A 15068-nucleotide genomic window follows, 5' to 3' on the forward strand; every position below is an offset into this window, starting at 1 on the left:
TTTGTGGTCCCGTCTCCCCTTAATCCCTGAGTATAATCTGGTAAGGTTGGATTTTAGCCATTGGCAACCTATGGAAATCAATGCCGTAATCGAAAGTGAATTCCTTCATCTGTGCATCCAGTGCTGTCTCCTAGCCAAGAAAACTGCTCCTGCTGTTCATTAAGTGCCGTCCCACACCAGCGTGATCAGCCTGCTGCATCTGGTTTGGCTTCTCCACTTCATCATTTCATCAGCATACAAACCTAGCATCATTTCTCCATCTTTAACAAAATTTAAACTATTTCTCGACCTATCTATCCCCTCTCCCAGGTACTATTTCATTTGTTTGCTTCTCTGTATGGTTTAAATTTTGGAAAAGTTATCTATGTTCCTTGTCTCTAACTGCTCCTTTCCCTTTTGTTTGGGAAGTATTTTTTATTCTGTAAATAGCCTCCAGGTTACAGAAGAGTTGAAAGGACAAGGAAAAGAATTTCCTTCTCCCAGTACCATTTGAGAATAAGTTTTCACTGTCAAATACTCTATACGTATCTTGTATAATCTTCTATGTGCTCACAATCAGGAAATTAGTCCTGATATATTTCTATCTTCTAATCTGAGTCAGTGCTACAAATTAGCAAAAGGACTCAATTCTGAATTATCTGTTGCACATAGTTGTCCCATTCTGACACAGTCCCTTAAACATCCTTGCCTTTCATGACCTGGACAGTTTTGAAGATTGTCCTACTTTATTTTATAGAATTTCAGTCAACTTGAGTTTGATATTTTTCAGTGACTAAATTCAGAAAATAGAATGTTGGCATTAATATCATCAATGAAGTGTTCACTCACTGCATTTTTCTCAGTGGGATGTGATTTCAAGTTATCCCTTGATAAGGATGACACAGCTGTAAATAAAGCAGATAAAGATCCTGATTTTATAGAGCATAGTGTCTGAAGGGAAAAAGAAATACTACACAATGAATTAACCATTCCAGTTGTGCTAAAAGAAAAGAGTAGGGTACACAGAGAGAGAAGAGTGAGCAAAGTCACTATGAGGTGATCGATGAGTGCCTGGGACGGATGAGGGTGACATTTCTGCTGACACCTAGAGGGAAAACAGGCCAGCTTGTTGAGAAGGTGAGAAGAAGCTTCTCAAAGCATCAAGGAGAGCTTTCAAAGCATCAAGGAGACCCTGAAAAGGAAGAACAATACAACATGAAAGTGGACATCGCAGGTCCAGGACAGGCAGAACCCAAGGGCTATTTTATGATATTTTAGTTTTCTACAGAGTACAGTGGGAAGTTACGGAAGGTTTTCAGTACAGGAATGATATGAGCCACTTTATAAGATAACTTTCTAACTATGTGGAAACTATTGCTCCTGGCACAGTTGTAAAAGCAGGAAAGTAAGATTCTGAAATTTTTTGTGCTCTTGACTCCTCTAGCTGTCTGCTGAAATCTTCTCAAAACAATACCCTGTTTCCCCAAAATAAGATCTAAGTAGAAAATAATCAGCCTTGAAAACTAGAGATAAAAATGCCAGCTCCAATCAGCCATCCTGAAACCATGTAATGAAACCTCTGAGTCGATGGAGGGATCCCTAGTAATTATTTCAGTGGGACGAAGTGGCAGAGGGAAAAGCAGGAGCTACGTCCTGGTTCTACTGCCTAAATGCAATCCACGTCAACTCCACTTGAAGATCATTGGTCTGAGCCATGTCACCACTGTAACCTGGCCAAATCTGAGATCACTGTGTAGGTACGAGACTTTTAGAAAAAGAAATGAATAGTTTCAGTAGTAATGGGATAATGTTTTCAGTAGTCACCCGGAAAAGCTTTGATAGTACTACACTGGACCTTGCTCTCATGTAGAACAAATCTTTTGGAGTGACCTTCAGAGCAAGTGTATTATGTCATATAAGCAACTGACTTTACAGTTTCTGAAAATTGCCACCGTGGAGGCTAATCAAAGGAAGGTCCTATGGTGATGCCTCACAAGGAGCTGTGGAAATTCTGTAAGAAATGACAGTGTCACCAATTTGAGTGACAGCCTCTAGTGAAGCATCCCTAAAAGGTACACTGCTTTGTTGGACTCATAATATTGTGAATTATAATATTAAGATTTACTGTTATTGTTTGGACATACATATTGCTGGGTTTATTTTTATGATTTACTGGTGTGTTTATTAAAATATATAATAAAAATATGTAAATACGTGCCATATAAAATTAAATGTGTGTGTCTGTGTACACATACATGTGCACACACAGGTCCTGATTTCTTTGGCTAGAGAGGAAAATCAGCACAGCTTTAGTCATCCCTGGCCCAGTCCATGAAGCAGAGAAGCCAAGAGCGGTCACAGTAGTTGATCTGTGTGTAGTTTCCAGGTCCGAAATGATTTGCAGGGTTTATAATCTCATTTATTTCACCCTTACAACCAGGACTGGGACTAAGGCAGGGTAAGCGAGGTATCTGGGATCCAAAAGTGAGATCTCACACTCAGGGGTGGCCAAGGCCAGTGCTGACCATGAGTGCTTCTTTGGACTTTGGTCCTAAGTGTCTCTCTCACCCTGCCCTCATCCTGGACCTGCAGGAAGCATCGTGTGAGGTCAAATCATTGGCTTCCTTCCCTGCAGGTGACAGAGGGTGTGTCTTGCTACACAGTCACATACTATAGTGGAGCAAGGAGGGGGACACAGGCTGCTTGCCCGACTATGCCAGGCTCCTGAGTCCATGCCTGCCCACAGATCCAGTTGTTTCTGTTCCTCCTTTTCAGGTCTCCAAAGCAGCTGCAGACTTGATGGCCTACTGTGAGGCGCATGCCAAGGAGGACCCCCTGCTGACCCCTGTCCCGGCCTCAGAAAACCCGTTTCGGGAGAAGAAGTTCTTCTGCGCCATCCTTTAAGTCTCCAGGAGGAGGCCAAAGAGCCTCTGGGCTCCCGAGACTTTGCCGTAGAGTTTCTAGCACAGTGGGCGCCTTCCTTGCCCATGGCATTTAAAGAGAGGGAAGAGAACCATCGCGAAATTCCAGGCTGTGCATGTTTAAAGAACTGGTCCCTTTTATGAGATTGAAAGCCAAGCCACACCCCGACCTAAGAGATCTGATTCTGCAGACCTGCCTGGAGGAGGGGAATGTATAAAAATAAAATTGGTGTCACTTTTTTTCTGCTCTTCCCCTCCCCCCCCCAAGACCTTACATTTCTGCTTCATATTTAAAAAATAAACATTAAAACAGACAGCTGTACTGAGCTAAGATATGTATGATCTTCTCGGAATGAATATTGTCTTTAGATACCCTTTGATAAGCAGAGTCGTCCAGTGTAGCTGTGGTTCGGTTTAATGGCATTGATGTTTAGTCCTCGTGCGTTTCTTTTTCTTTCTTCCTTCTCCCTCCTCCCCTGTCCCTCCCCGTTAGAGTAGCTTTGGAGATAAGGCTGGGCTTCTGTGTAAGACTGAACTCCAAGAACGGGCACCCAGAATGCTTAAGGAAATGTTCCTCATGGTAATAACAAAAAACAATCGCCAGTTGTCTGTGCTTTCTTACCACTATTCTTAATATTTGTACACGATAGCTTTGACTCTGCAAGTAAATCATGTGTTGTGACTGGTGCTTTCATATTTTTGTGATGATTTTTGAGTAACAATGCATGAAGATGTCCCTCTGTTACATCCATTCAGAAGTTTTGTTGTTTTACTATCAAAGTAGGAAAAGAAATGAGAGACAAGAGAAAGCGAACTGGGGAGGACAAAAAACCTCAGTAGTGTGAAAATTGAGATGACTTCAGCGCCTTAGTCCTGCCTAAAATACCTCCTAATCAACCGTGGTGTAAGCGCCTCTTCTCTATTTTCCAGAATCCAAAGCATTTTGGTTTATCCAGGATCCAGGGCAGCACAAGCACCCCAAAGCAGGACAGTTCACCCTGATTCACCAGGACCTGAAAAGCACTTTGCCAGAGGGTATGAGCAAGTTTCCTCTTTCCCCAAATCACAGAAATTCTGGATGGAAAAGATTGCTTTTTGTGCTCCTAGCAAGACACCCCAGGGTCCTCCTTTGTTCAAGGATCAGAAGAAACAAACCCATGGCTGGCTCCACGAAGGTGGCCCAGCGGCAGAGCGCTGCCTCTTCCCCCACGCACCGGGGTGCAGGGCCCCAGAGCCCACTCTTTGGGTAGTAGGTGCAGCCCCCCGCATCCGGCTCCACTAGAAGGGGGTCGGCTTGGTTCTGACAGGGTCTGCATTTTTCATTTCTCAACTTTTCAAAGAAATCTTTGTTGCTCTTCGCCGCCTTGTCGGAGTCTCTCCCTTGCATCCCGTGCTCCTGCCCCAGGGTAAGAGGTTGAGGGCAATGATGCTCGGTGGCCTTGCAGCTAGAGCCACCTCCTTTTGGAAAGGCAGGCCCTGCCCGAGCATTTGTCACTGTTCTCCTGTGTCCCTTCAGCTCAAAGAGGGGCCTCTCTCGCATCCTGTTTCCTTTCAAACCCCCAAAGACCATTAACTCCGCATTAACTTCACCCTCCTCTCTCCCCTCCCCATTTTCTTCCTCCTAGTTAAAAAAAAAAAGTACTAAAAGGGAGGGAAAGAACAGACAAAAATGATTTACGATGCCAAGGACAGATTTTGAAACAGACGTGCTATTTTTCCTTAGCTTCTTTATGGGCGAGCCGGTGAAAGCACTGATTTGTCCAGTTCAGGCGCACACCCACAGTCCAGGGTGGGGGGAGAGGGGACCGAAGCATTTTTGAAACGCACGAATGCATTCTGTGACAGAAACTTCTGTTCTGAACACACCTTGGGGTTTTATTCCACTGGGATGCTGATGACAATCCTTAGCGGGTGAAGGAAAGCCGGCGGAGTATTTTTTTTGAACCCCAGATTTGTACAGTTAGCATAGAAATTCTTTGGAGTCAGCCAAAAACGCATTTGTAAAGCAAGCTAAAATGCAAATGAATGTGTGAGCACTGAGCTCTCTGATGAGTATGCATTAGCAGGCCCAGAGAGTTTTCAAATCCACATCATTTATTCTGCTCAGGAGGATTTGCTGTGTTTCCACATAAACTGATACTTTTTTGGAGCAATTTAAATAGAACTAAACATTTTCGGAAGCATCTCAATACTAGTCTGGCAATGACAAGTTAAGTAGGTTCCCAGTGTGACTGTGCTCATAAAAGGGAGAAAGGACAGAGGTACACAGCCCGTGTGAAGTTAGAGGAAATGTTCTGGCTTTTGTATCACTTCATGTGTTACACTGTGGAGTTATAATACCAGAATCCTTACATGAGTTTTACCTTATTGCTATTTGTGTTTAGAGCAGAAAAGTTTTGTATTTTATTATTTAGGCTCCAAAGAGCTTAATTTCTTTAGAAATTCAACAATAATTTTCACCAGCATAATTTTATCTTAAGGGTGGCTATTAGGAACTTCAATTTAATTAGTTAAGGCCCTAATTTCTATATGCCTGTGTAAAATATGGTATAACAATTATGAGAACCAGCCATGGAGTTAGTGAACACAATAAACATATTTAGAATGCAAATTCTATAAAGAAAAAAACCATTTGCATCGGTCTCAATATTTACTCCAGTGTAAAATGTTATTTTTAATTGGGATCAAGTTACTTTAATCAGAAGACTTAAAATAAGAATTTTGTTCTGAATCTGATTTTGCTAATAATATTTGGAAGAGATTGCCTGCCAAGGAAAAAATGAATCAATAAAAACCATGTCTCCATGCATTCCTGCTCACTAAGGGATTTGGAAAAAATCAAGCATGTTGTTAGGGGATTTTTATACTTTTCTTTCTTCCTTGATATTTGCCTCTAGCTGCTCCTGGCAATGATGAATTGTTACATACACATAACCGTTTCTCAGCCCAAGCATTGTTCACGTTTCTCCTATATAAGATCTGTGGAATGTGTCTTCTACGGAGAGAGAAATGCAGAAATGTTAAAGCAGGAAAACCTGAATGTGATGTGCACATTTTCATCCCACATGGACAATGTATTTGTTTTAATAAATGGAATTTTCAGATTCATTTCACATGGAGTCAATTTCATTGTGAAGGCCCATGGACTACCGTTCCCTTGCATTCCGTGGCTAACTGACTCAGATCGATGGGGAAATCCAAATCCATGGATTTCCTTTAGGTCCCACAGAAAGGAAAACTTACCTGAGACTCTATTTCTCCCTAGGTCTCTAATTCTCAGGTACAGCCTTCTTGGGGACAAAGAAAGGTGGGCAGGGAGAGACTGGGGCTCCAGCAGGCTGGACCATGCAGACAAAGGAACCGAATGTACATTCTAGTAGCCTGCTGTGTGTCTGCCATGGGAGACTTTTCTCTTTACCAATGATGATAATGCAGAAAGTGCTTTTCTGCAAAAGCTGCCCATGGTTTAAAAGAAGAACTGGAGAAGGTAAATCCTTGGAACTCTATATGTCCCTCAAGTTATACAGTGAGCAGTGGGTGGGCCTTCTTGATAAACACCCAAGCTCCGAGGTCTGTGTCACAGCAATCAGCAACTTTAAAACACAGAGGTGGGGCCACTTGGAACTTACACACCGGCGCTCATGGACATCAGTTTCTCAGACAGAGACCCGGACCACCTGCTTCAGAATCACCTGCTATCTCTAAAAGACAGATCCAGGGCTAGGGATAGAGCTCAGTGGCAGAGCTCTAGCCTAGCATGTGCAAAGGCTGGGGTCTTCCCTGACACCACCAAAACAAAAACCAAAAAAGCAGAATCTGGGGCCCCTCATGAACTTGAAACCCCTGGCAATAACAAGAATAAGCGTTCTATTGCACATTGGTGATCAGAGGTCCATGAATGTAAGTCCTTAGGACAACTAGCTTTTCATAATGCCTAAGGAAAGACACGAGCAATGGTAACCAGGCTCCCTCTCCTTCCCACAGAGCAGGAAGCGGCAGCCTGAGGCTCCAGGAAGAGGAAGCCGGTGGGTTTTAGCTCTGCTCCTGTTTCAATGAAGCCCTGTGGGACGCCTGCCTCCAGCTCTCCGTCTTTAATAAGCTGGTCACATTTTACAATGACACAGCGAATTGGAGCTGGGTCAATTCCAATCCACAAATTGCAAATAATTTGCCAAGGGAAATCCCTTTCCCTTCGGTTCTGCTCCAAATCTACATTTCCTTCTATTTAGAATCAGGAGAGACAGGCAGAACTTATTTTAATGAAGGGGGCCATGGGCCTTTGGCCTTTCCTCAGTGAGAACTCCTACTATTTCTCCTGATCAGTAGGAAAAAGCTGGGGTGAGGAAGGCACCTCTCTACCCTAAGGAATAAAAAGGTGGAACCTGGTGACCTCCGGTCATATTTAAATCAGAGCCCTTTGGCATAAGCCAGAGGACCTGAACCAGGCCTCAGAGTTCCTGTGTAACCTTGTGTAAGCCCTCTAACCTCTCCATGTTGTAAATCAGGGTCAAGAACCTGATTCCCTTGTCCCACAGAATCGCCAAAATCAAATGAATAAGAGCAGGTAAAGGATCATCACACAGGAAGAAGTAAAAGGGCTTGTGTCTAGATGTGCCCCCAAAGCCCCATGCACTCATAGGTGGGGATTTGGGAAGGAGGCTGGATCATGGTGTGTGACCCTGGGATTGAGGGTGTGTGGTATTGGATTAGTCCATTAATTGGTTTAGCACAGTTCTGGGTGTGGTTGAATGGATTTCTGAACACAGAAGCCCCGCCTGGGTGTGGGTGGCACCAACCAAAGAATTTGTAGCCTGGATGAATACAAAGGGCAAGGGAGGTTTGCTGCTGCTGCCTGCTGCTTTCTGCCTGCTTGCCATGGTTTGCTTCTGTGCCATGCCCCTTTGCCAGGCCACCCTGCCTTGCTGCAGCCAGCCAACTGTGGACCTCTACAAACTGTGAACTAATAAACCTTCCCTCTTCATTTGTGGGTGTCGGGCATTCGTCCCTGCAAAAAGGAAGTAACTAAGTATCTCACCAGAACACTGCTTAAGACTCTCTTGCACTTACCTGTGCCTGGGCCTGAGGACAGAGTCACTAGGTTCATATGAGCAGAATGGCCATCCTAAGGAAACTGAAGTAAGTCCTTTCCAGACTTATCAATGGTACCACAACCCAGCCCCAGGGGCTTCTGCTCTATGGTGGTCCTGTTGGGGCCCTCACTCAGCTGCCAGGCTCCCAAGGCCTCCTGTGGAGGAGCCATGTGTCACCGGGTTTCCCAAACCCTTTCTTAGGCTCTTAAATTTCCCTCATTGCTCTGTCAATAAATCCCACTCCTCCCCTTAGATGGCCACACCCCTCCTCCTCATGGGACAACTCAGTTCTGCTCATCTCTGAAGCCCCGTTTAGAGTCCGTGCTATCAGTGACTTCAGGGAACGTGAGTCTCTTTCCTCTCTCAACTCTTATGGCCCTGTGGTAACCTCCCATCAGAGTGATGTTCTGTGGTGTCGGAGGCTTCATGTGGGGTGCCTCCCTTCACAGCTGAGTGAAAACTGGACATGTAGGTCATGAGTTACCAGTAACAAGGTTCTAGGACACAGGAAGCTGCGAGGAGGTGGGACAGCCACCAGAGGAGGTGATGCTGGAGTTAACAGCAGCCCACCAGAGGCGCGTGTCTCTCAGGTAACCTCCACAGCATTGAAAGCACCAGTTGGGAAGGTTCCCTTTCATCTGCCTCCAGTCTCAAAGCAGCTGAGGAGAAAGCTCTCCCTGCTCCTTGCAGTGCTCATTAATCGGTTCTGCTCAGGATAAGGGACCAAGGTTGTGTGGACCTGACGACTTCATGTCCCTACATTGCAACATGGGGACTCTTTTACACCAGCGATCCTTGGGCCTCAGTGAAACCACCACATCCCAACCCTGGCAGGAGATCTCATTGACTCTGGCAGGTCCAGCAGCTGAAGGAGATGCAGTATGTTAAGTTCAGCCCTAGGAGGAAGGGTGCCTTCCACCAGCTACCGAAACACCCTCTGTAACTCCCCTTCACCGTGTCCACATGTGGCTATTTTAATGGGATATAAATGAACTAGATTTCAGTAACATTAAAAATTCAGTTCCTCACTGAACTAGCCACATGTTAAGGACACACGAAGCACATGAAGCCGGTGGTGACTGTATCACACAGATCCAGAACGCTGCCATCCTGGCAGGAAGCTCGGTTGGACAGTGCTTCTCCAGAACAGTGGTCAGCAACCTTCTTTCTACCCTAAACAGCGGCCAGAAGGCGCTTTCACCTTGTGCCCAAATGTAGACTAAACACCAAACTAGGAAGAGGGGAAAGTAAAAGTACAGTCAGCCCTCCCTATCCAGGGCTTCCAAATCTGTGAATTTGACCAATGACAGAACTAGAATATTTGGAAAAATGTTGCATCTGTCCAAACCACGTACCTAGGTTTCCTGGTGTAACAACTATTCACTTAGCATTCACACCTGGTGGTTACTGTAAATAATCTAGAGATGATTTTAGATGTAAGAGAGGATGGTTGCAGGTTATCACCAAATGCAATACCACTTTTATACAAGGGATTTGAGTACCAAGGGATTTGGGTGCACCCCCAGTTTTGGAAGATGGCTATGCCATAAAACTTATTTAAAAACTCACAACAAAATAAATAGGTAAGCCAGGCTGTAAACTATCTATCATTCCTAGAGACCTCTGAGCCAGGGATGTAGCCCATTTATCATGAAAGGGCAGTGAAAATAACCAGGATGATATATAACAGCAGCCCAACAAGGAGAAAATGTAGGAAGTGTTTACCAGTGTGCCATGCAGAATATTAAGTGCCGTGTGGGTGGCACTCTAGTTAATTCTCGCTGTCACTCTGGGACCAGGGCATTATTTCCTGAAGTGGACACCTCTGGTGCCTCCTGACACACCCACTTCAGGTGGCAACCACAGCTGCAGCAGGAGCTCTGGCAGGCTCCTCCTTCAGAGGAAGCGGGTGTCCCTGCGCCAGGCCTCAGCCAGTGAGGTGGGGATTGGAGAAAGGTCTCACGATTTACCCTTCAGAGGGGATTCTGGGTGCATTTTATGTAGTCTCTGAGAGACTCTAATGGGACTGAACGTTGATCCTTACAACCATACCCAACCCGACCACTTGCTGTGTTGATTTTTGCTCCAGAAGTCAACCTCGCTATCTTTTTTACATTTCCGCCTTCTGAGTCACTCTCACCATCTCCTCCAATAAGCTCCTTTTATCCAAAACCTCTACTTAGTCTCTGCTTTTGGAGGAACTCAGACTAATTCAAAATACTTCATAGATGAGGAATTTGCGATTTAAAAAGATTGACATTTCCCCTAAATTTCCATGGCTGTGAAGTGGCAGAGTCAGGACCCACATCTAGATTTGCCTTGATTCCAAAGATTTACCTCTTAATTACTCTCTTAAAGTGTAAGTCAGAATGCAAGGACGTAAGAGGAGAGTTCTCGGAAAATTTCTGAATCTGCTTTTATCTATAGAATAAGCAGACTGTGAATTTCAAACCACAGAATTACTTCTCTGGAATGAAGCAATCAGCGAGCTCTTTCTCATTAATACTTAGCTTTTCTTCACTGGTTCTTTGGTAGCTAGAAAAGTTTGTCAGTCACTTTCAGGTTGGCCTTGCACACACAAAAATATTTTCTGGTATCCTGTGCAAGGAAAACTAACAAAGGTTGTTACAATAGGGAATATTCAGTGTTTGTTTCTTTCAGGAGGGAAAATTTTCTTCCTTATCCAACTACTTCCTGTCACCTCCGAGCTCAGAACCCCTGCCCTGGTCAGAAGCAGTTTCATCTGGGTACAGTGCCAGCGTCCAGGAGCTCTGCTCCTCAAGCCACAATCTGAGAAAAGGACCAGAACAGAAGATGAAGAAGGAAGCTCTTGCAAGTGCAGTTTCAAGGTCTGAGCAGCAGCTCCATGGGAAAAGATAAAAATGGTGCTCATTTCCTTCCCCTGCCCACCCCATTTCCTGTTCCTGCCCAGGAACCTGGGGAAATCCCACTCATGCTTGTAAGGGAATCCCAACACAATCAACAGATGCTGCAGCACACATGCACCCAGGCACACAAGTGCACACATGCATGTGCACGTGTACACACACACACACACACACACACACATGAGCTGTTCCACAAGACTCATGAAAGCAAACTGTCGCTCTAAAAGTGGGATCAGCATGAGGTACTAGAACATCTCCTCATCAAAGGATCACTCCTCCCACCTAGAGGTCATCTTGGATAACTTTACAACAGCAGTTCTTAAAAGAGCTGCTGGAATCCTTAGGATCCCTGAGACCCTTGCAGGGGATCTACGGCATCAAAGCTATTTTTATGATAGCACTATGTCACAATTCGCCTTTTCTTAATTTACTTTTTTTTTCTTTTTACCAGTTCCAGGGATCAAACAACCATGAGCTTGCAAGGCAGATGCTTATGCCGCTGAGCTAAATCCCCAGCCCCTCAATTTGCCTTTTCTATCCTAATTTTCTCATGAGTTACACTGGAGATTTTTTGAGGCCATATAATATCGATGTCACACAGATTGAATGCGAACATAAATTCAAGAATTCCGCTGTGTTCTATTAAGCCAGGTGTTTAAAAATTTGCACAAACTTGTAAGACAAGACTGCTCTTCTTACCTTATATTTATTTTTGTTTTGTTTTTTAAAATGTAATTTTTCATAAAATTAATTTTAACATAAAGTGGATTTGTTATTTCTATTTTCAATGAATTAAAAAACTCATATTTAAAGTGGTTTTCTGTTTTAGTCTCTACTACAGCAAATGGCAGTCAGTACCACCTACATAATCCAAAGCCCTAGTAATTTGAGAAAGTCCTCAAGAACTTCTGAACATATAAAGAGAGTCTTAGGCCATAAAGTTTGAGAACTACTAATTTTAAAAAATGTCTTCTAGCCCAATTCTGCATTTTTCAAATGGGAAAATTTAAGCATCATTCAAAATAGTAGAAAAAAGTGTAAGTGGAAAGGGAAGATGAGAAAGGGGACAAGATGGAAATGTTTCAGGCTGTTCCCTAAAATGCTGCTCAGACGTTTTCTGAGAACACTCCTGAATTTCCCTTCACAATTAAACAAGTGGGACCAACTACAAAACATAAAAACTGGACTCATACATTTGTCAAATGAGTACATGTCAAGTATTTTACTTAATTCATTCTTAATAAGCAAAATTCCTCAGATGTTACAACTGATTCAAACCAAAAGTCAAAACCCAAAAACAGTCGTAGATTAGAATCCCTGGGGAATCTGGAAATGGATGTGAGCCGGCTTCCTTCCCAAACGGGAGAAGATCAGTTGAGGCCCCACTGAAGAGAGCTTAGTTGATGCCTAAAGCAATAATTATTTTGCACTGTTACTAGTTGTCTACCACTTTCAGGATTATAAAATAACTCAAAGGCAAAGAAAGTCAAAGAGCTTCTGCAGAATCAGAATTAGATCGTCTTAAAGAGGATGCATATGGAGGCCCGGGCTTTTCTCTACAACTGAGACCCATTTACATGCCTGTCACTGAGTTAAGAAGGAAAACTCAGAACTGGGTGTGTATCCTCGCAGTCCATTGTCATCACCTGACCCACCACGGAAGCAGAGTGCCCTGGTTCTTAGACAGACAAGGCGCTTTTTGGATCTACCTCCAGTCACCAAGAACTACCAATGATTTAGTGCCTACTATATTTCACGTTCTTGACATCATTCGTGAAACTCTACCAGATCATGATATTCCTTCCTATTACGTATGGACAAAACAGAAGCTAGATAAGTTAAGTTCTATGTGCAAAATCTCAATCAGTGAAGGTTCTATTTGGGTTCAAATCCCAGTGCACCCAGCCCTACCTCCTCTCTCACCTCTAATCCAGCAGGGGGTGTCTTCAGCAAGAAATGCATTTTGTCATCTACAGGCACACTAAGAAGAGCCCGATTCCTGTATTTACCCCTGACCTCCGGCCAGGACTTTTAACAGTTCAGGAACAGACTGTGGGGCACCTCAAGGAGATGCTGTTCTTGCTTTATCTTCCTTGGGTGATGACAGTTTCTAGGCAGACCGTTTCTTAGAGCTTGTATTACAGTATCTTAGAGAAGGGTAGACGTTACTGGGGAGCCTAGAGGTAGAGTTGAGGTTGGCATAGAGAAAGAGCTGGCAAACCACAGCCCTCAGGCCAAATCCAGCTTCCTTTTTTTTTTTTTATTATTATGTACTACATGTTAAAAATGCATTTGACACTTATATTGATTTTTTTAAAAAAACAAAAGAATATTTTGGGTCATGTGAAAACTGCATGGATTCAAATTTCAGGGGCCTTAAGTCTACAGTCAAATATGGCTACATCCATTAGTGTCTGCTTTTCTGTGCCTGGCTTCAAGCCACAGAACACACATTGGAGAAATTATGACAGAAACACTAAGAAGTTCAGAGGTGAAAATATCTATCATCTGTCTCTCTCCAGAAAAGTGTTGTCAACTCCTGGCTTCTGGCAACTTTTTGTTTGGGAACAATTCCTCAGAAAGAACAGTTATGAAGAAATGCAACATGACATGTCCTAAACGCCACAATTTTAAGAATTATTTGGGGATGGAGAGGGGATTCTGTTATTTCAGGAGTCTGTAAAAAGGCCAAACCCACCAGGGGCTGGAATCCTAGCCTGAAGAACATTTTAGGAAGGTTCTCCGCGGGGTTCCTCGCACTTGGCACCTCTTAATCACTCCGTGGCGGTGCTGGCCTGCGTCCTGTGGAAGTCTGCTGGAATTTACCATTAATTACAATAATTAAAATTAAGCAGTGCCTTCAGCGAGGGAGGGAATTTTCCAGTTCCCCAGCAGAAAGAATTTCCAAACACTGCAGTGCTGCGTTTCTCAAGAGCGCCACCTGCTGGTCAGTTGTCAGAAGGCACGAGTCGCCTCTTCCAACTGCAATGTCTGGTTTTGATCTAGGCGCAGAGGCATTGGGGGTAGATACTGTCTTCAGGCTCGGTGGAGTGTTTTTCACAGTACATCAGCATTTGCATCTGAGGCTGTGTGTCTTCCATGTAGAATTTAATAAGTGAATAAAACCTCGATGAACACAAACGGACAAGGCCCACGGTAAGCAGAAGAGGCCCGGGGAAGCCAGGTTCTCTTGTTGAACATTGGCCCGGCAAACAATCCTCTAATGAAACATAGCTGAGTCCATCGCTGACGTCCTAAGGCAGACTGGCGGTGTCTCTCTTGCACAGTGATGGTGATGCTTTCAGAGCTTTTGGTGATAACACACAGCTGGCTGTGGCATGCATGCTCTAGGAGCAGAGGCACACCTGATTTATTAAAACTCCAGTCAGATTTCAGGGAGACCTTTTAATGAGGGGAGAGAATTGTGATAGAGTAGTGTAGGACTGGTGATCACAAGAAAATGGGAGTTTACAGTTACAAACTATTAAGGACATGAGGAAGTTTTCTAGAAATTTCTATAATGAAATATCTTTCTTATGTACACAACTTTGCTCTTCCGAGGCAAGCATCTCTGCACTGATACAGCTGCCCTAACCAAGGGGCAGAATAGCAAACAATCGGTGTTGGCTCTGAGGCTTGAAAGATGGTGCATCCTGTATAGAAGGCCCAGTGTAAATGTGGTGTGGGCATAGCTAGTGCCCTGGTGACATGGACCAAAATGCTGGGCCTACTATGGACTGTAGCTTGGCTGAGCGCAAATGGAGCTAGGTTTATCATTCTGAGAATGTGCAGAGGGGGTCTGAGTCTGTGTATAGGGGATTCTGCCACTATCCAGGAGCCTTCCTGCGAAGGGTTTCCCTTTCTAGGCAAAAGCAATGCTGGTTTAACTTGAGGATCTGCATTGGGCCACAGGGGGCCAATATGAAGGAGAGACAACCCCTACCACTCCACTGCTCCTGGGGGAAATGCTACAGAGGCCCTCATCAGCAAGCTGCAGAGTCGCAGAGGACAGTGTCCAGGTTTGGCTGGCTAGGGGGAAAGTCAGGGAACACATGCAAAGCTGAACAGAGGTGCAATCCAAGTGGTGACAGGAACTCATGGGGCTGGGAAAGATGAAGGTGGGCAGCTCTCGGATGGAGCACATTTTCTACCATGGATTCAGGAAAGCTGCCCATGTGCTCCTGGAATGA

The 15068-nt window shown here is 44.3% G+C and overlaps 1 protein-coding gene across 4 annotated transcripts in view; it reads left to right on the plus strand.

Moving 5' to 3' along the window:
- Gng2 (G protein subunit gamma 2) overlaps positions 1-6008 on the plus strand; it is a 100199-nt gene extending 94191 nt beyond the window's left edge. For all 4 annotated transcript variants that reach the window (XM_063247629.1, XM_003471825.5, XM_013154692.3 and 1 more), the window contains one exon: positions 2755-6008. In XM_063247629.1, the coding sequence (XP_063103699.1) occupies positions 2755-2883 (129 nt within the window). In that variant the 3' untranslated portion in view covers positions 2884-6008. The remainder of the gene's footprint in view (positions 1-2754) is intronic.
- The last annotated feature ends 9060 nt before the right edge of the window (positions 6009-15068 follow it).

The sequence above is a fragment of the Cavia porcellus genome, unplaced genomic scaffold (assembly GCF_034190915.1).
Source record: "Cavia porcellus strain 051 isolate PalLab524CR breed Dunkin Hartley unplaced genomic scaffold, mCavPor4.1 scaffold_1, whole genome shotgun sequence".
In the NCBI taxonomy this organism is placed as follows: domain Eukaryota; kingdom Metazoa; phylum Chordata; class Mammalia; order Rodentia; family Caviidae; genus Cavia; species Cavia porcellus.